Source organism: Bos mutus, chromosome 23, assembly GCF_027580195.1.
Source record: "Bos mutus isolate GX-2022 chromosome 23, NWIPB_WYAK_1.1, whole genome shotgun sequence".
Lineage (NCBI taxonomy): Eukaryota > Metazoa > Chordata > Mammalia > Artiodactyla > Bovidae > Bos > Bos mutus.
In genome coordinates, this window is record NC_091639.1 from 42,441,268 (window position 1) to 42,460,387 (window position 19,120).

Consider the following 19,120-nt stretch of genomic DNA (forward strand, 5'->3'; position numbering starts at 1 on the left):
GGGAGCGGAAAGGGCGGGAGGGCCCGGGAGTCTGGCGGGGCGGGGGGTTGGGGGGGGCGTACAAGGGGGTGCGGAAAAGCCGGGGACGGGCTCGGTCCGGGGACGTGATCCGGGGCCGGAGACCGACGGGAACGGCAACTCGGGAGCCGCGCTGCCCCCACCCGTCCTGAGCAGGTCAGAGCCGGAGCCCCCCGTAACCCCGCCCGAGCCCGTGCTCCTGACCCCCGGTCCACACAACGCCAGGCCCTGTGTGCCCCTGCAGCGTTGCCCCCCGCCCCACCTCCCCGCGGGGCTTCCCGGCGACTACCTGGAGCCCACCTTCTGGGGCCCCGCGCACCCCTGACCCCCGCCTCCCCGCTCCTGTCTCTCCTCAGGCGCCCCCATGGCCCGACCCCGCTGACTCCTTCAGCCGGCCATGCTCCCGCGGCCCCTGCGGCTGCTGTGGGACACGAGCCCCCCTGGGGGAGTCGTGCTGAGCAGCTTCCGGAGTCGAGACCCCGAAGAGGGTGGGGGCCCCAGTGGCCGGGGCGGGGGCGGGGGGCAGGAGGAGGAAGACGACGACGACGACGACGAGGTGAGGCGCGGGCGGCATGTGTCCCGGAGACTCTCCCCGCTGCGAGTCTGTGTCCCTGCGTCTCTTCCTGCCTCAGCCCTTGCTGCGCCTCTCGCTGGAGTCGGCCCGTGTCCCCCAGCGGGGAGCCCCGGCGTTTCCGAGGTTCTGTGCGGCACAGACACTCAGGAGCCTGCCCCGTTCGCGCACGGCGCGTGTGGCTGGCTGGCCTGCGGGTCCCTAGCCCTCTCCGCCCGTGCCCGAGTGGCCCGTCCCTCCGGGCGTGGAGTCTAGGTCCCTGTCTCCCTCCGGGTGTCTGTTTGGCGGGGAGGGGTTTGTTTCCACAGTAACCCGCTCCTCCGACTTCGGGATTGGGGAGGGAACCCTTCTATTTCGTGACCCCTCCCCGCTCCGCTCCGCCGCCTGGGGCTGGGCGGAGGTGGGGAGCCGAGGCTCTCGGACCGTTGAGGGCGGTCCCGGGCCGAGTGGCTGGTGGTCACCTGCTTCTCTCCGGGGCTAGTGGCAGGAGTAGGATTCGGGCCTTAAGAAGGGCCGAAAGTTGGATTTGGGGCCCCGAGGTTTTGGACACTCTTATCCAGAGTCTGGGTGAGGACTGACTGGGTGACTAGCAGGGCTGGTTTTTCGGGATCGGTTGGGGGAGCGGCCGGGGTCACATGACTCTGTGAGTCTAAACCACCGCCCCCCACACACACACACACACACACACACACACACACACCATCCCCACTTCCCCTTCTCCTTCCTGTATTGGGATCGGCGGCGCCGCCGCCCTGAGGGGGGTCTCCAGAGCTGAGGAGGGACCCGGAGAAAGGGGGCTAAGGGGACTTACTCTTTGGGCTTGGCTAGTTCCTGCGGGGGAGGGCGGAGCATGCGGTTGTGCCTGTGACTGAGGTTTCAGCTTCTCTAGATCGCTGCCTCAGGCTTTCTGCCTCTCTTGCTTCCCCCTCCTCCTACCTTTGCACCTGGATTCTTGGCTGTTCAAGGGTTCAGCTCTGGGGGGAAGGGGCTGCAGCGGTCACCAGGCTCAGGGTTCCTGCATTCCATCCAACTCCCCACTGCAACCCTTTAGACTCCACCGGGCCCTGAGGCGGCTTGGGGGGGGCTGTCTGGGCCCCAGTGGGGAAGACCTGGGGTCACCAGCCCCCAACCCCTCGTACTCGCTGGTACTGTCCCCCTCCGCAACAGGTGAGGGGCACAGAGGGAGGAGCAGGGCTTGGGGGTGAGGCTTGGGCAGTGGGGTGGGGTGTGGAACCATCTGACCTCCCCTTCTTGCTCCTCCAGGCCCCTGTGTCTGTCTGGGAGGAGGAGGAGGATGGTGCTACCTTTACAGTCACAAGTCGCCAGTATCAGCCTCTTGATTCCTTGGTGAGATTATAACTTTGATGTCTCACCTCTGACCTACCACCTCCCAGTTCCCCTGCCTCCCACTGACTTTCTGGCCAGAATACTAGGTTGGAGGTTTGGAGACTGGACTCAGCTGTGTGACTTAGTTCGAGTCATTTGCTCTCTCTGAATCCTAATACAATGAGGCTGAATCATCTCCTAGGTCTGGGATTTCTCCCAGAGATCTAGCGAGGGAGAGTTGAAAAAAGGGTCAGTGGCTGGTGCTCTGTCTCCCCCAGGCCCCAAGGCCTCCTCTGCGTTCCTCCCGGAAACTCCGAGCTGGCACCCTGGAGGCCCTGGTCAGACACCTGCTGGACGCCCGTACATCAGGGGCTGACATGACCTTCACAGCAGCCTTCTTGGCCACTCACCGGGCCTTCACCTCCACGCCTGCCCTGCTAGGGCTTATGGTTGACAGGTCAGGCTACTAAAGGACCAAGGGTCATTGACATGTCTTGACTTTCTAAAGCCAGACATCCCACCCAAATAGTCAAAACCGCTAGGGTTTTGGAAAACATGGACACATAGAATCTCTTCCCTTCCCCAGGCTGGAAGCTCTTGAATCTCATCCTGCTGATGAGCTAGAGAGGACAAAAGGGTAAGTGACCCCTGAGTCTGACTTCACAGTTTTCTCCGGCCAAGCAGCCGCCTGACACCTAATCCCCGGTGAATTCCCCTTCTCCCAGGGTAGCCATCTCTGTACTGTCAACCTGGCTGGCCTCTCACCCTGAGGATTTTGGCTCTGAGGTCAAGGGTCAGCTTGACCGGCTTGAGAGCTTCTTTCTTCGGACAGGGTATGCAGCAGGGGAGGGTATTGTGGGGGGCGGCGCTGACCTCATCCGCAACCTCCGGTCCCTGGTGGACCCCCAGACCCCCGAACTTCCTAAGCCCTTGGCCCTCCCCGGCGATCCCCCTGCTGACCCCACGGATGTCCTGGTGTACCTCGCTGACCACTTGGCCGAACAGCTGACCCTGCTAGATGCGGTGAGACCCTGACCTCTGACCCCATGACCCCTGCCCCCTTACTAACCTGTCCCTAACTCCACATCCTTACCTGGCTTCCAGTCCTTCCTGGTCCAGCTCCCAGCCTCCTCTGTCCACCCAGTTTTGACCTTTCCCCATTTCCCCTTGATTGTTGCCCTTCAAACCCTATGCCCCTCTGGTTCCTTGGCCACATGAGATCCTCACACCCCTGACATTGGAAGGTTGACCTCACTTGACTATGAACTTTAACCTCTTACCTCTGCCCTGCAGGAGCTGTTTCTCAATCTGGTCCCCTCTCAGTGCCTGGGGGGCCTGTGGGGTCACAGAGACCGGCCAGGACATTCTCACCTCTGCCCATCTGTCCGGGCGACTGTCACACAGTTCAACAAGGTGGCAGGGGCAGTGGTCAGCTCTGTCCTGGGGGCTACCTCAACTGGAGAAGGGCTTGGAGATGTGACCGTACGGCCACTTCGTCCTCCCCAGAGGGCCCGGCTCTTGGAGAAGTGGATCCGCGTGGCAGAGGTACGAGAGAGACTTGGCCCTGTTGGGGATCAAGGTGTGGAAAGAGGTCCGTCCGAAAGCTGTGATCTCTGTCTGTGACCCTACAGGAGTGCCGTCTGCTCCGAAATTTCTCTTCAGTGTATGCTGTGGTATCAGCCCTGCAATCCAGCCCCATCCACAGGCTTCGGGCAGCCTGGGGGGAAGCAACCAGGTGGGGAGGACAGGGCCCTGGAGGGGAGTCAGGGCTCGGAGTCGGGAGCTGAGCTAGGCCCCTCCTCAAGGCCGCTGCCCCCCACCCCCCAGGGACAGCCTCAGAGTCTTCTCCAGCCTCTGCCAGATTTTCTCTGAGGAGGATAACTATTCCCAGAGCCGGGAGCTCCTCCTGCAGGTGAGGCCCCATTCCCTGGCATTCCTGCCATCTCCCCCCACCCCCATCCCCCATGTCACCTTGTTCTGTCACCGTCAGGAGGTGAAGCTGCAGCCCTCTCTGGAGCCAAATTCCAAGAAGTCCCCGAGGTCTGCCTCCCGGGGTGGGGTGAGTGACCACTGGGGGTGGAAGCGCTAGGGTTGGGAAGGGGGCACAGCAGGGGGAGGAGAATTAAACTTGTTCTGGGGCAATGGGTTAGGAAAGTGCAGAGGGAGGGGGATCCCTGGGATTAGTGGCAGGGGTGACTGACCCTCTGACTTCTGACCTCAGGGTGTGGTCCCATACCTTGGCACCTTCTTAAAAGACCTCGTAATGTTGGACGCAGCCTCTAAGGATGAGCTGGAGGTCAGTAGTGTGTGTGTGTGTGTGTGTGTATTATGGTGATGGAATGAAGAGACCTCAGGGTCTGACAGGCCACCTTTTTCCAGAGGGGGCTGCAAGGCAGAAGCAGTAAGGGCCAGGACTCTGTTATTTTGGCAAATGTGCTTAACCTTCTTGTGCCTCAGTGAGCTGTAAGTGGGAGACTAGTGACAGCATCTACATCAAGCCTTTCTTATGAGGGTTGGATGAATTAATGTTGGCGAGTGCTCAGAGCACGCCTGAGGTGCAAGCATACGTACACAACGTTTGATAAATAAACCAAAGCTGGGATCTTGGGCAAGTTCCTTTTCTGATCTCTAGTTTTCTTCTCTGTAAATTGGCCACAGTTTCTACCTGTGATGTTCAATGTAAAGGGCAAGGTAGTGGGCTGAGGGTGTGATGGGTAAGAGGGGGAGAAGCGGGGGGCCAGAGGAGTCACAGAGGCCAGTGTGGGGAGAGGGGATATGCTCTCTGTGGCAGGGTTGGGACCCTCACCCCACCCCCTTCTCCTTGCAGAATGGATACATCAATTTTGACAAGCGGAGGAAGGTGAGGAGAGTGCTTGGCCATATGCCAGCCATCTGTAGCCCCATCCCAGGAAAGGGAGAGGAGGGCGAAGTCAGAGCTCCCTGGATTGGGCCTCCTGCAGTCTGTGGGCTCCTTCCTAGGAGTTTGCTGTCCTTTCTGAGCTGCGGCGGCTCCAGAACGAATGTCGTGGCTATGACCTCCGACCTGACCCCGATATCCAGCGGTGGCTACAGGGGCTCCGGCCACTGACAGAGGCGCAGAGGTGACTGGCTGGGTGCGGTTGGGACTCCAGGGCACAGGCTGAATGTGGGGGTCAGTGTGTCATGTCCTGACTTCTGCCCATTGCCCCCTCCCCAGCCATCGCGTGTCGTGTGAGGTGGAGACGCCTGGGAGCAGTGACCCACCTGCCCCGCGGGTGCTTCGGCCAACACTGGTCATCTCGCAGTGGACAGAGTGAGGGAGTCAGTGGTTGGAGGGCAGTCTCTTGGGGACTTGTCCTTCTTCTTCTGATCCTCCCAATCTCCTGCCATTCCAGGGTGCTGGGTTCTGTTGGGGGTCCCACCCCCCTCGTCTCCTGGGATCGGCCCAGTGTGGGAGCAGAGGAGGTGCCTGGAACCCCCGCCCCACTGCTGACCCGGCTGGCCCAGGTGAGCTCCACTCCTGAGCCTCTGGTCTCTGCACAGACCCTGACTTTGTGCGTCTTTCTCCCTTGGCTTTCCTGCCTTCATGCCAGTTCTGTCTGGTTGGTCCCCAGCACATGAAGTGGCCGTCTGTCTCATCTCTGGACTCCGCCCTGGAAAGCACCCCAGCCCTGCAGAGTCCAGCTGACCCCAGCCACCTCTCTCCCCCAGCTTCCTCCCCTCGGCCTTCTCGAGGTCACCGCCGCTCAGCCTCCTGTGGTTCCCCGCTCAGTGGGGGTGCAGAAGGGGCCTCCAAGGGGCCTGGATGTGGGGGAGGGGCGCCTGGGCCAGGGACCTCTGATTGCCGAATCATCCGAGTCCAGATGGAGCTGGGGGAAGACGGCAGTGTCTATAAGAGCATCTTGGTGAGAGCTGTGGGTCAGGAGGTTGGGGGTGGAGATGATGTCTTAGGTGTCAACAGCCAAAGGGGAGGATGATTTTAGTTTTAATTGACCTTTGGTTTTAGCAGCCATGTTTTATTTTCAAAGTTACTTTGTATTAGCTGCTGCACTTGAACTTCGGGTGTCCTCTGAGATTCTCAGAACCAACGGTGGTTTCCCCGGAGGGAACAGCCCGGCAGCCATGTGGGCTGGCCCGTGGGGTACAGGGGGCCGCCATGTTGGGTTTCCCTGGTAACTCTAAAGTGTGGACAAGGGCAGCCTTCTCTGTGAAGGCCATGGCAACCCCGTCCAGTATTCTTGCCTGGAGAATCCCATGGACAGAGGAGCCTAACAGGGTACAGTCCACGGGGTCGCAAAGAGTTGGACACGACTTGGCAACTGAGCAGCAGCAGCAGCTTTCTCTGGGTGGGCTCACTGGCTAGGGTTGGAATGATGCAAGGCCAAGGTCATCATTGCAATTAACTGCTCTTTTGGTCTGCTGTCCTGCCAGGTGACAAGTCAGGACAAGGCTCCAAGTGTCATCAGTCGTGTCCTTAAGAAAAATAATCGTGATTCTGCGGTAGCTTCGGAGTACGAGCTAGTGCAGCTGCTCCCAGGGGAGCGAGGTCAGGGGCTGGGAGGGAAGGCAGACTCGGGAGGAGAGTGGCGCCCGCTGGTGGGAATGCTGCCACACCCAGGGGTTGTGCGGGAATGACTGTGCTTGACACCTTTTTCTGAACCTTCAGAGCTGACCATCCCCGCCTCAGCTAACGTCTTCTACGCTATGGACGGAGCCTCACACGATTTCCTCCTGCGGCAGCGGCGGCGGCGGCCCTCCAGTGCTACAGTGGGCCTCACCAGTGGCCCTTCTGCCTCGGGAACTCCCCCAAGCGAGGGAGGAGGGGGTTCCTTTCCCAGGATCAAGGCCACAGGGAGAAAGATTGCCCGGGCACTCTTCTGAGGAGGAAGCCTTGTTGGTTCATAGAATTCATGGTGGCCATTCCAAACGTGGGGAGCCATCCTGAGTGGTGGCAGTTGCCACATAGGGAAAATATCCAGAAGGGTGGCCAGCCACCCTGGGGCAGTGAAACACCACTGGTTTACCAGACAGCCAAGACTCAGCCCTGTGAAACTGGTAATCTTGGTGCCTAAGCTGGATACCTGTGTATAGCTTCTCACGTGCCATGAATGCAGCACACAGCTAGTGCTGGGGAAAAGATCTGTTTTTGATTCCTGGCCACATCCTAGCATGCCAAGGGCCAAGGAAAGGCCTGGAAGGAGGAGGAGAGGAAAAGCCTAGAGGCTCTGAGTCCCAGGGGAAGGGAATGGCAAGAGAAAGTTTCTCGCAGGAGCCTCCTCTTCCTACTCTGGAGGTTCCTGTCGCTGTGACAACACTAATAAACCAGACACTACCTGATTGACTCCTGTCCTCAGTCTGTGCACTAGCTGCTGGGGGTGCGGAGCTGGCTGAAGGCAGACCCCATGGGAAAGGGGCCCAACCGAATCTATCCATGAAAGCTGGATGCAGGGGCTTGGTGGGAACAGTTTCCTCAGAATGGTTTATTCCTCTCCAGCAACCTCTCCACCCCGGTCCCTTTATTGGCTCTTACATTTTCTCCTCAGTTGTTACACACCCAAGTCAAGTATCCAATTAAAGCGATCAGTGTGAAAAACACGCTTGGCTCTGAATTCCTAAGACAATTTTAGGACAAAAAAGTGAAAGAACCCCTTCATGGACAACGTACAAACTTGGAGGTCTTAGAATATCACAATGCATTATGTGCTGGGGTCTGAAATCCATTTAAGCTACATTTAAACAAAGTCTAGGAAGAAAAGAGACTAAAAAGAACTAAGATGCCAGGGCTATTTTGAAGATGACAAGAAATCATCAAAAGAGGATTACCATGTTCCATTCTGGGGTTGCAGGTTAGAGAATTGTGAGTTTTTCAATTTAACTTTTCCCCAAATTGTCTCACTGTCAATGCCCTTTTCTTGGTTGCTTCCAATCAAGAGAAGAGAGAGTTAAGGCTTGCATATACAGGCAAGAATTAGGTTTGAGACATTTCGGATTTTAGTCTCAAGAAAGAAGGGTTACTCTGCCACACAGAAATTCCAGTGCAAGAATTTGGATCTGAGAGAGTAATGCAGGCAATGTAGGGGTGAGGGGGAAGGGACCAGAGGAAAGGATGGAGACAATACAACAGAAGTGGCTGGTCAGAACACGCCAGGTATTTTCACATTTTATTAGCTACAGTATAGACCCTAGAGCTGCCTCATTCCTTCCCCTCCCCCACCCCCCAGGACAGGGTCAGGCTTTCCCAGGAGCTCCTGCCTTTGCCGCCTGCGCCCGCTGAAACTCCTGCTGCAGCTGAGCAAGGGTCTCCCTCTGTTGTTCTGACTGCTGCTCTAGGTCTCGGAGCTGGGATTCATATCGCTTACTGAGGAAAGGCAAAAAAGCAAATAAGGAGAAGTTAGTGAGACTTACTCTTGAGGGTGCTGAAGACAAGGAGATTGGTCAGAAACTTGAGCTCTAAGGGGAGTATGAAGAAAAGGGATGGAGTTGAAAGACCTGCTCAAATGGGGGCTACTCTGGAGAATGACTCTACAAAGGTTTCTCAACACCTTTATCCCAACGGATCAGGTACATCACAGTGGGGTGGAAGGAAGACTCACATCTCAGCTGTGATGTAGTCCAGCCTTTTCCCCACTGTGGCCCGAGCTTCCCCAAGCTCCTGTTTGACCAACACGGGCCCCAGAAGTTTAAACACCACGTTGGATCCATCCAGCAAGGCCAGTTCCTGATGGAGGAGTGGGAAAAACATGATCAGAATCACTTCCAGAACAGGTCCCTCCCCGCCCCACAAATCTCAGTCTCTCACCTCCTTCACGATATTATTTTCTGTTAGTTGTGCCTCTAGTTTCTGCCTCCCTGACATGGATTTACTCAAGTCTGGCGGATGAAAAGGTTTGTTTAGAGACATCTCATGTGCCACCCGATCACCACAATCCTGGTGAGAACGTACAGCTGAGGAAGCAGCCAAGGATGGGCAGGCGGGACAGGGAATGGGAAGAATACAGAGAAGGGGAAGGAGCCGCAGGCTGGGGCCGGGGGTGGGACAGAATGCATTATTCGGGTGTAGACTTGGGTTGTGAGGGAATTGCCGCGAGGTCACCCCTACCCTGCTCCCTTACCCTTCTGCAGCTGTTGATATTTCTCCACTTCTCCCTGCAGCTTCTTCTGGATTAGCTCAGCCATGGCGGGGACGAAAGCCTGCGGGTAGCAGGAGAGGGGCGCTGGGTCTCGCTCTGGAAGGTACCCGGGCTCCCCTTTCTGGCCTGCGGAGGTGACAGCCCTCTTGAGAGGCAGCCCCTCGGGGCACCCACTGCAGTCTCTCCTCGTCCGGGATATCGACTCACCCCCGGCCTCAGGGAGTGGCAGAACCCCGAACTCTTCAACCGAACCGCTCCCCGACTCAAGCTCTCACTTCAGTATTGATGAACCCGGAAGTAAATAGAGAATGCTGGGGAAAGACGGCACCGGAAGCTGTCATCTGACGCACGCCGGGAAATGTAGTTCTAACATGGTCAATGTGTGGTGTTCTGCTAAAAAGACCAGACGCGGAAGGATTTAAGGCAAGATGGAGAAACCTAGATGGGAAAAGAAACTGCACGGTTGCTTGGGTCTTGACCTCGGAGTGCCCGTCTTTCATCACTTGGGCATAAGTTGCCTCACTGGGGTCCTTGGTCCCGCCCCTCAGTGGGGAGCGCGCCCTCATTAAAGATGGCGCCTGGGAGGCTTCGACCTGGAACGGCGCTGATTGGATGAGTCTCGGAGGACTTCCGGGAGTTTTCCATCCGACTGTGGAACTGTGGAGAGGAGTTTGCACGTGGATCGTGGTTCTAGTGGGCTAGATGGAGACAGTCCCCGAGCCGGGCAGTAATGTCCCACCCAAGAAGGACAGACTGCAGACCAAGAAGAAGGTAGGGATCTCCTTGGGGTGGAAGGGAAGTTTTTAGTTGCGGGGTTCGAGGGGCGGGGCGAAGGGCCGCGGAATACGAGGGATCCTGCTCTGCTGGTAGAAACCACGGCGATACTGGGAGCAAGAGACCACTGGGACAGCTGCCGGAGCTTCTCCAGGTCCCCCTCGTAAGCGGAAGAGGAATCGAGAGCTCCGCCCCCAGAAGCCAAAGAAAAATGACACCTCAAAGAAGTTTCGGATGTCGAAGAAGCCCCGAGAACTGAAGAGTCCGAGGCCTCAGCGGAGCTTATCTGGGGTGAGCCTGGGACCTCCCGGGGTGCCGAGGCAAGTCGTCTTGTGCTTTCAGGGTCGGGGGGTTGGGGTCAGCTCGAGCCTGTTTCTCAATTGCCTCCTCCCTGCCGCAGGCCCAGGACCCATTTGCAGGTCCCGCCCCCGTCAGTGTGGAGGTGGTTCAGAAGTACTGTCGCATTGACAAATCCAAGGAGGTGAGGACTAGTCGGAGAGTGGGGAGCGGTTGCAGGAGGGAGTGTCTGGGTGAGTTGAATGGAGGCGGGGCTCTCCTGTGACCCCCACATCCCTTTGTCCTTCTCTCACTCCATCCGCACCACCGATGTTGTAGCTACCACATCCGAAGACCAAGACGCGAAGCCGACTTGTGTGGCTGAAGCCCAAGAAGAGGAAACAAGTGTCAGAGCTGCTCGATCTGAGCTTCTGCTTACTGAAGAACCTGGGTGAGTGGACCCTGATGTGGGCCTCCCCAACCCCTGCTTTATGGGGCTCTCATTTCTGATTGTGATGCTGGGACACCCACTTCTTATTAGGAAGCTTTAATGCAACGCTCACACTCACTTGCAGGTTTCTGGAAGGAGAGGATGGGGAGGACACGGCGAAGATTCGCCAGGCTGACATCGTGGAGGCTGTGGACATTGCAAGTGCAGCCAAAGTGAGCCTGAGAATGGCAAAGGGCCCAGCGGGTCGACTGATGGTGCAGAATAAGACGGGAGTGGGGACTAGAAAATTCCTGAAAGGAACCAACTCTCTTTTTTCTTTTTTTCACTATTCCCTTCTCCAGCATTTTGACTTGAACTTGAGGCAGTTTGGACCCTACAGGCTAAATTACTCTAGAACTGGGAGGTAAGGTTGAATTCCATTGACTTTAGCCTAGTCCATCTCAGCCATAGCAGTGTACATCTGGGTTGTTGACGTGGGGAGGGTCTTGTTATTTGCTTGCATGTGTGATAAGCGTGTGTGGTAACATCTCTCCTCTCACCTGGAGAGGAGGAGCTGGCGTGGGACAGACCCTTGAGTCCGGGCGCCTGCCCTACACACACGCCTTGAACTGACACCCTGCCTGTCCTCCACCTTCAACAGACACCTGGCTTTTGGAGGACGCCGGGGTCATGTGGCTGCCCTCGACTGGGTAACAAAGAAGCTTATGTGTGAGATCAACGTCATGGAGGCAGTGCGGGACATCCGGTCAGTGGCCTTGGTCAGCGGCCGGTGGGGATGAGACAGCCCGTCACTGATCAATCGACAGCTGGTGACTCCCTTTCACATTGCTCCGCTCCTCCGCCCCTCTCAGGTTTCTGCATTCTGAGGCACTGCTCGCTGTTGCCCAGAACCGCTGGCTTCACATTTACGACAACCAGGGCATAGAGCTCCATTGCGTCCGCCGCTGTGACCGGGTCACCCGACTTGAGTTCCTGCCTTTCCACTTCCTCCTGGCCACAGCTGTGAGTGACTGCAGAGTGCAGGGACCAGATGGCAGCCCTGAGAAGACCGTCCCTCCCCTGGGGCCCCAGTAGGGGGAGGACAGAGGGCAATCCGGTCTCCTTCCCTCTCTCTCTCACAGTCAGAGACAGGGTTTCTGACCTACCTGGACGTGTCAGTGGGAAAGATCGTGGCAGCTCTGAATGCTCGGGCTGGACGGCTCAGCGTCATGACTCAGAACCCTTACAATGCCGTCATCCATCTCGGACACAGTAATGGTTGGTGCCTGGCAGAACTTTAACCCTCACCATCCTGTCTTGCTTTTCTTTTTGGCCATGTCATGTGGCTTGTATGATCTTGGTTCCCTGACCAGGGATTGAACCTTGGCCCACAGCAGTGAAAGCTGAGTCCCACCCCCTGGATCATCAGGGAATGCCCCAGCTTTTCGTCTGTATTTGTACTTAACGAGTCCCTTCAGGTTGCCCCTCTGTTCCCCTCTTTTCTTACCTCTTGGCCCCGAATCCCCCTCTTTTGCAGGTTTAATTGCCTCAGCACCCTATTAGTAACTTCTGCTCTTCTCTGGTGCACAGGGACTGTGTCTTTATGGAGCCCAGCCATGAAGGAGCCACTGGTAAAGATTCTCTGTCACCGAGGTGGAGTCCGGGCTGTGGCAGTAGATTCTACAGGCATGTAAGTCAGTTGTTTGGGCCTGAGGTGCTGGGGCTGGGGGCGGGGGCGGTGGGGTGGTGTCTCAGCTTGAGAGAAAGTCCTCAAAGGTAGTGCGCCTTTGGGAGCACAGACTCTGCACCCAAGCTGGCCTTAAATCCTGGTGTTACCCCTTACCAACCATGTTGGCAGGCATGTTAGGTGACCTCGGTGTACATGGTCTTCACCCTGAGACTGGGGATATGAGTATCTTGCTCAAGGGCCAGAAGACTTTAAGGGGCCCGATAGTAAATATTTTAGGCTTTGTTGGTAACGGAGCACAACTGAGTGCTTTATGTAGGTTCTTAAATAACAAGAGAAGAAACAATGGATGCCAAATTATTAATGAGAAAAAGAATTGAATGCAATATTTGTGTAATATAGGTCTACTCTTGGAAATAATTGGACTCCTGTTTTTGTTTGTTTTTCTGCCATGCCATGTGGCATGCAGGATCTTCAGTTTTCCAACCAGGGATGGAACCTGCCCCCCCTTGCATTGGAATTATAGAGTCCTCACCCCTGTACTGCCAGGGAAATCCATGAATTCCTGTTTTTGAGCATAGCACTTAGTTTAGTTGAGGTTCAAAGTTAGTGTTCCAAATCATCCAACTCAACTGCAAATGTTGATCTACAGCTGCCAATTTGTGAAGAGGTTTTGGGTATTTTGGGCTTCCCTGGTGGCTCTGACGGTAAAGAATCTGCCTGCAATGCAGGAGACCCGGGTTTGATCCCTTGGTCAGGAAGATCGCTTGGAGAACAGAATAGTTACCCACTCTAGTATTCTCGCTTGGCGAATTCCATGGACAGAGGAGCCCAATAGGCTGCAGTCCATGAGGTCACAAAGAGTCAGATACAACTGAGTGACTAACACTTTGACTTTTGAGTATTTTATCTTTGCAGACATCTTTTCACACAGATAGATGATAAGACGGATGGTGCTTGAAATGCTCTGAAGTGATGTGTGTCACTGAGATTATAGTGTTCTGGGCAGCAGTGCAGAGAGATAAGATGTGGTGTCTGCTTGACCACAATACTGTGCTACCTTAGCACAAAAAGCAGCCACAGAACAAGTAACCAAATGAGTGTAGCTGTGTCCCAGTTCAGTTCATTTGCTCACTCGTGTCTGACTCTTTGCGACCCCATGGATTGCAGCAGGCCAGGCCTCCCTGTCCATCACCAACTCCCGGAGTTTACTCAAAACTCATGTCCATTGAGTCGGTGATGTCATCCAACCATCTCATCCTCTGTCGTCCCCTTCTCCTCCTGCCTTCAATCTTTCTCAGCATCAGGGTCTTTTCCAATGAGTCACTTCTTCGCAGCAGGTGGCCAAAGTATTGGCATTTCAGCTTCAGCATCAGTCCTTCCAGTGAATACTCAGGACTGATTTCCTTTAGGATGGACTGGTGTGATCTCCTTGCAGTCCAAGGGACTCTCAAGGGTCTTCTCCAACACCAGATTTCAAAAGCATCAATTCTTCAGCACTCAGCTTTCTTTATAGTCCAACTCTCACATCCATACATGACCACTGGAAAAACCATAGCCTTGACTAGATGGACCTTTGTTGGCAAAGTCATGTCTCTGCTTTTCAATATGCTGTCTAGGTTAGTCATAACTTTTCTTCCAAGGAGCAAGTGTCTTTTAATTTCATGGCTGCAATCACCATCTGCAGTGATTTTGGAGCCCAGGAAAATAGTCTCTCACTGTTTCCCCATCTATTTGCCATGAAATGATGGGACCAGATGCATGATCTTCGTTTTCTGAATGTTGAGCTTTAAGCCAACTTTTTCACTCTCATCAAGAGGCTCTTTAGTTCTTCTTTGCTTTCTGCCATAAGGGTGGTGATAGCTGCATATCTGAGGTTATTGATATTTCTCCTGGCAATCTTGATTCCGGCTTGTGCTTCATCCAGCCTAGCATTTCTTATGATGTACTCTGCACGTAAGTTAAATAAGCAGGGTGACAATATATAGCCTTGATGAACTCCTTTTCCTCTTTGGAACCAGTCTGTTGTTCCATGTCCAGTTCTAACTGTTGCTTCCTGACCTGATACACATTTCTCAAGAGGCAGGTCAGGTGGTCTGGTATTCCCATCTCTTGAAGAATTTTCCAGAGTTTGTTGTGGTCCACACATTCAAAGGCTTTGGCATAGTCAATAAAGCAGAAGGAGATGTTTTTCTGGAACTCTCTATTGCTGTGTCCCAGCATGACTTTATTTATGAACACTGACACTGGAGTTTTCAAATAATTTTCACGTCTTGAAATATATTTCTTCTGATGTTTTTCCCAACCACTTAAAAATGTGAAAACCATTCTGTAGAGCTTGTAGGCTCTACAGAAAGTGGTGGGCTGGTTTTGTTGACTCATGGGCCGTAGTTTGCCAAGCTTGGCCTTCAGTTAGGAAGCTGTTGTAGATGTGAACACCAGTCAAGGTATTCAGAGGCGCACACGGTGCCTGGTAGGTGGGGAGCGCTGTTTCATCATCGTCGTAAAGACGACTGTTCTCTTTAGGTCTGGCTGGTGCTGTGGGGGCTTTGGGTGGCCAGTCTGCTTTGAATTTCCACCCTTCCTGAGAGACTATTTGCGTTTCCATAGCTGTTTTGTCTGGTTTGTATTGTATGTATGTCTGGATCTTGCAGACTTTCCCACAAGTTCCCACGTGTTTTTCTCAAATTCTTTGATCCATCAGGCATTCATTGGGTGCCAGCTGTAGGCTGGGTTCTGGGGGTAGAAGGATGAATCTGCCCTGATGGGGTGTTCCAGTTACACTTTATTTACAACCACAGCTGAGGAGTTGGTGGGCCGGGCGAAACCCTCAGGCTCTGCTCAGTCGTCTCCCATCTCCCCACCGTTACCGTGTCCGTCGCTGGATGCTGCACCCCCGCCCACAGCTTCTCCCGGCCTGCTCCCTTTCTGCCACATTGCCCTCACCCAGAACACGACTTCTTGCTAGCTGTCCCCATAGCTTCGTGTTCTTCAGCCATCAGTCATGGCAGACGCAGAATCACTGTTGGCTGAGCGCTCCTCGGGAGCCCAGGCCCTGCTGGTGGCTTTGGCTGCATCGCCCCGTTACTGCTCACGACCTGTGAAGCCCTTGCTGCTTTTCCCCTCCAGGGTCTGCTGCTTCCAGTCCTTGCCACCTCAGAGTTCCAGCCTCTGGTTCTTCCTTCTTTTAGGGTGTCCTATCGGAATACGTCTTCCCACATGGCTTTCTTCCTCGTATACCACCGCTCAGGAAGTCAGAATGCAGAAGCCCAGTGGCTGTGGAAAGCCTGCTGACTGCTCAGGCCCCCGGGGCCCTCTGGTTGTGTCTTTGTGGATTGGTGGTTTGGTTCTTCCCCTTTACTCCAGGTCTGTGCCAGTCTGGATCTAGGAGAGTGGGGGCCTCTTCCAGGGCCTTCTGCCTTCTATGGGCCCCTGGACCCAAGCTGGACTTGGCCTTCCCTGGGCTGCCTAGGTCAGCTGCTTCTGCTCAAGGCTCCGTCAGTTGTTCACAGAGGTTTGGCCAACAGCCCAATGCCAAACAGCTCTGGTTCTTGACTTTGGGCCCACTCGTGTAGCTCTGGTCCTCCTCAGGGCTGCCTCAGACCGGCCACAGGGGCTCCAGAGATGCCGCGGGCTGTCATCCTCAGCAGGCTTCCTGGAAGCTTGCATTAGGATTGGACTGGACCCTCAGAGTTGATCTGTTTCTTGCAAGTTCAGTAGGATGGTGGCATGGTCTGGATGCCCATCTGGCTACCAGGTGGGTGTCTGCACAGAGGCTTCCAGAGGTGGGTGTGGGGGGCAGGAGCCAGCGGGTGCCCTTGAGTTGTTGGCCCAGTGAAGGCTGTGACCTGTGTCCCAGGAGCCCTCAGCAAGTCCTGGTTTGTGCTCATGACCTCTCCCTCGGGTGGAGCTGGGCCCTGTCTGTCTTGTCAGGACAGGTATCCAGCTGGGTCTTGCATCAGTCCCATCACAGGCCAAGTCTCTGCTCAGAGGAGCGCCTTAGTGTTTTCTTCCTGGGCTCACAGTCAAGGTTAAAATGTGAGTCTTCAGCGTCTGCCAAACAGACATGCCCTGACCTGGCTGGCCACCCTTCAGCATCTCTGAGCAACTTGAATATCCATAGAAACTCCAGTCTCTGAAAGTAAATGTCTTATGCGGTACACACATCCTTAAGAGGACTTTTGACAATTCTTTTTTAATTTAACTATATAGGGTCTTAGCTGTATCACATAGGACCTTTCTAGTTGTACTGAGCAGGCTTGGTTGCTCCATGGCATGTGGGATCTTAGTTCCCAGACCAAGGATCGAATCTGTGTCCTCTGCATTACAAAGCTGATTCTTAACCACTGGGCCACCAGGCAAGTCCCTTTCTCCAGAGGATCTGGTCACCAACCTTGCCCTTCCTCCTTCTAGCGAAAGGGGCCTTCTAGCGCATCACTTCCTTGCTTTCTAAGGTTTTCTCGGGTCCATGCAGCCTCCACCTTTTGGCCTGTCACTGCCAGAGAGCCACTTTGGGGACTGTCGGTCTCCCATCTGACCTTCAGGAGCCTCTGCAGTTTGTCCCCGCCTGGCCATATTCCACCAGCCGGGAAAACAAACTCATTTCCATCTTCCTGTGTCCACAGTCTGATGTTCATTTATTTAAACCTGCTGTGTGTCTCTGTTTCTTACGCTTTTTTAAAGTGAGTTTCATTTAAACCTTTTCAGTTTTCAGCTACAATCTTTAAATTGCTCCTTGTGCTTTCTATTTTTATCCTTGCCCGTGCTGGGTCTTCACTGCTGCGTGGGCTTTTCTCTAGTTGCGGTGAGCAGGCTTCTCATTCGGTGGTTTCTCTTGCGGACCATGGGCTTCAGGGCACGAGGGTCTCAGTAATTGGGGCATGTGGGCTCAACTCCCAGGTTCTAGAGCACAGGCCCAGCTGCTCCGCGGCATGTGGGATCTTCTCAAATCAGGGACTGAACCCTTGTCTCCTGCATCGGCAGGGAGATTCTCCAGCACTGAGCCACCAGGGAAGCCCTCTTGTGCTTTCCTCACTTGATCTTAGCCAAAAGGCTGAGAAGCAATCCTCTTGTGCTTTCTTGATTATTACCTAGAATGGCTCAAGTCCCACAAAGCCCTCCCTGACCATTGCCATCAGCCTTTCCCTCTGCTGACTGCTGGGCTGCCTGTCTGTGTGATGTGACCTCACACCTGAGTGTAGATTGTCACATGCATCCTCCCTTTCATTCACATGTGGTGAGAAAAGACAGTAAAGACACAGCTCTGACTTGAATTCTAGCTCCACCACTCACCCCAATACTTCAGTTTCCTCTCTGTAAAAGGGAAATGAAAAGAGGTGGGTGGTGGTAGTGGTTCCGTCCTTATCAGTCATCTTCTCTCCCAGCAGACCTGATGCTTCATGCTGTGATTAACTTCCCTCTCTCACTCCCAGGCACATGGCCACCTCTGGCCTGGACCACCAGCTGAAGGTCTTCGACCTGCGAGGGACGTTCCAGCCTCTGAGCGCTCGGACCCTGCCCCAAGGAGCAGGGCACCTGGCGTTCTCCCAGCGGGGACTGCTGGCAGCGGGAATGGGCGATGTGGTCAACATTTGGGCAGGACAGGGCAAGGCCAGCCCTCCTTCCCTGGAGCAGCCCTACCTCACGCACCGGCTCTCGGGCCACGTGCACGGCCTTCAGTTCTGCCCCTATGAGGATGTGCTGGGAGTGGGGCACAGCGGGGGCATCACCAGCATGCTGGTCCCTGGTGAGCAGGCAGGGCTGGGGCTCCAAGCGATGACCTCGAAATGGAGGCTTTTGTGGGCCGGACCCTGAGACAGCAGGGGGCTCCTGTCAGGCTGGAGCAGGTTCCTGTTATAGTTCCACGTGCCCCCTCTCCCTCCAGGGGCTGCCGAACCCAACTTTGACGGCCTGGAGAGTAACCCATACAGGAGCCGGAAGCAGCGGCAGGAGTGGGAGGTGAAGGCGCTGCTAGAGAAGGTGAGGATGCGCCTGCGCCCCCGCGGGCTGGGGCGGGGGGTCTTAGGAAGAAAGGATTTCAGCAGTGCCTCTGCTTTCTGTCCCTCTTTGGTGTCACCTTCCTGTGGATCCTTACCCGTCCGTCCCTCTGTGTTGCATCCAGGTGCCCGCCGAGCTCATCTGTCTGGATCCACGAGCCCTGGCAGAGGTCGATGTCATCTCTTTGGAGCAGGCAAAGAAGGAACGGGCAGAGAGGCTGGTACGGAGCGGGGCTCCGAGGGCCTGGGTGCCCCTTCCCACCACGTCCCATCCCCACTGCATCCTCAGAAGCACAGCTCCCTGCCTCAGAGGCTGCTGCAGCTTTCACCTCCCTCCCCTTCCTCAGGGCTACGATCCCGATGCCAGGACTCCCTTCCAGCCAAAGCCAAAGCAGAAAGGTCGCAGCTCGACCGCGAGTCTGGTAAAGAGGAAGAGGAAGGTCATGGACCAGGAGCACAGGGTGAGCGGGCACCGGGGGCGGGCTGGGCATCCCAAGGGGAACGCCCTCCTGCTGGCCCCGCTGGCCTCATCCACCTGCCACTTCTCACCTGTCTCTCCCTACCCAGGACAAAATCCGCCAGAGCCTGGAGCAGCAACTGCAGAAGCAAGAGAAGGCCAAGTCCACGGGGGCCCGGCCGTCGGCCCTGGACAGATTCGTGCGCTGAGTCAGGCTCCCGGACCCAGGAGAAACATTCTCTCCCCACGCCCACCTGTGGGGAATTACCCGTCCCTGGAATGAGGAGGGAGCAGGGAGCCCCCTTCCTCCTGGGGAGGACAGCTGGTTCCTGGGGTGGGGGGTGGTCGGTATTAAAAAGGAACGTGGACTTTTGGATACCGTGTCTCAATCATCCCGTGAACCTGTCCCCTGCCTGCGTGCACCCTGGGGCTACTCTTGGACGTGAGGGGCTGTGTCTCCCCTCTGGCCCCACCCA

General features: G+C 55.6%; 3 protein-coding genes across 8 annotated transcripts; 2 read left to right on the forward strand and 1 right to left on the reverse strand.

Moving 5' to 3' along the window:
• The first annotated feature begins 14 nt into the window (after positions 1 to 14).
• On the forward strand, positions 15 to 7,235 carry RGL2 (ral guanine nucleotide dissociation stimulator like 2). Of its 4 annotated transcripts, XM_070360844.1 has the most exons (18): positions 15 to 174; positions 375 to 574; positions 1,853 to 1,936; positions 2,194 to 2,372; positions 2,502 to 2,552; positions 2,641 to 2,938; positions 3,209 to 3,460; positions 3,547 to 3,650; positions 3,743 to 3,827; positions 3,906 to 3,974; positions 4,137 to 4,211; positions 4,743 to 4,775; positions 4,895 to 5,016; positions 5,112 to 5,207; positions 5,290 to 5,401; positions 5,509 to 5,799; positions 6,326 to 6,440; positions 6,561 to 7,235. In XM_070360844.1, the coding sequence occupies exons 2-18, from the start codon at positions 416 to 418 to the stop codon at positions 6,773 to 6,775; spliced, it is 2,340 nt and encodes a 779-aa protein (XP_070216945.1). In that variant the 5' UTR covers positions 15 to 174; positions 375 to 415; the 3' UTR covers positions 6,776 to 7,235. The 4 variants fall into 4 exon arrangements, with proteins under 4 accessions (XP_070216945.1, XP_070216946.1, XP_070216947.1 ...); XM_070360845.1 differs by lacking the exons at positions 15 to 174; positions 2,194 to 2,372 and having other exon boundaries at positions 437 to 574; XM_070360846.1 differs by lacking the exons at positions 15 to 174; positions 375 to 574; positions 2,194 to 2,372 and adding an exon at positions 895 to 1,156.
• An 806-nt stretch (positions 7,236 to 8,041) lies between these two features.
• Positions 8,042 to 9,354, reverse strand: PFDN6 (prefoldin subunit 6). 3 transcript variants are annotated; one of them, XM_070360853.1, is made up of 5 exons: positions 9,232 to 9,354; positions 9,007 to 9,150; positions 8,694 to 8,764; positions 8,488 to 8,612; positions 8,042 to 8,252 (listed from the first exon to the last, which is right to left on the reverse strand). In XM_070360853.1, exons 2-5 carry the CDS (start codon positions 9,068 to 9,070, stop codon positions 8,123 to 8,125), a joined length of 390 nt encoding a protein of 129 aa, XP_070216954.1. In that variant the 5' UTR covers positions 9,071 to 9,150; positions 9,232 to 9,354; the 3' UTR covers positions 8,042 to 8,122. The 3 variants fall into 3 exon arrangements, with proteins under 3 accessions (XP_070216954.1, XP_014332372.1, XP_005891456.1); XM_014476886.2 differs by having other exon boundaries at positions 9,007 to 9,085; positions 9,232 to 9,348; XM_005891394.3 differs by lacking the exon at positions 9,232 to 9,354 and having other exon boundaries at positions 9,007 to 9,225.
• A 281-nt stretch (positions 9,355 to 9,635) lies between these two features.
• WDR46 (WD repeat domain 46) lies at positions 9,636 to 19,018 on the forward strand. Its single transcript, XM_005891395.2, is given in 16 exon segments — positions 9,636 to 9,795; positions 9,895 to 10,089; positions 10,199 to 10,279; positions 10,414 to 10,447; positions 10,450 to 10,525; positions 10,650 to 10,737; positions 10,867 to 10,928; positions 11,166 to 11,270; positions 11,377 to 11,527; positions 11,647 to 11,782; positions 12,095 to 12,194; positions 17,624 to 17,937; positions 18,076 to 18,170; positions 18,313 to 18,408; positions 18,535 to 18,648; positions 18,755 to 19,018. Coding segments are annotated over 16 exon segments (1,815 nt in total). The 5' UTR covers positions 9,636 to 9,726; the 3' UTR covers positions 18,854 to 19,018.
• Positions 19,019 to 19,120: the final 102 nt, after the last annotated feature.

Coding starts and splice junctions, on each gene's coding strand:
- PFDN6 (XM_070360853.1), bottom strand. CDS start 9,070: ATGGCTGAGCTAATCCAGAAGAAGCTGCAGGGAGAAGTGGAGAAATAT. Junction 8,765..9,006: donor ATATCAACAGCTGCAGAAGG/GTAAGGGAGCAG, acceptor TTCATCCGCCAG/ACTTGAGTAAATCCATGTCA. Junction 8,613..8,693: donor AAAATAATATCGTGAAGGAG/GTGAGAGACTGA, acceptor CTCCTCCATCAG/GAACTGGCCTTGCTGGATGG.
- RGL2 (XM_070360844.1), top strand. CDS start 416: ATGCTCCCGCGGCCCCTGCGGCTGCTGTGGGACACGAGCCCCCCTGGG. Junction 2,939..3,208: donor AGCTGACCCTGCTAGATGCG/GTGAGACCCTGA, acceptor TCTGCCCTGCAG/GAGCTGTTTCTCAATCTGGT. Junction 4,776..4,894: donor ATTTTGACAAGCGGAGGAAG/GTGAGGAGAGTG, acceptor GCTCCTTCCTAG/GAGTTTGCTGTCCTTTCTGA.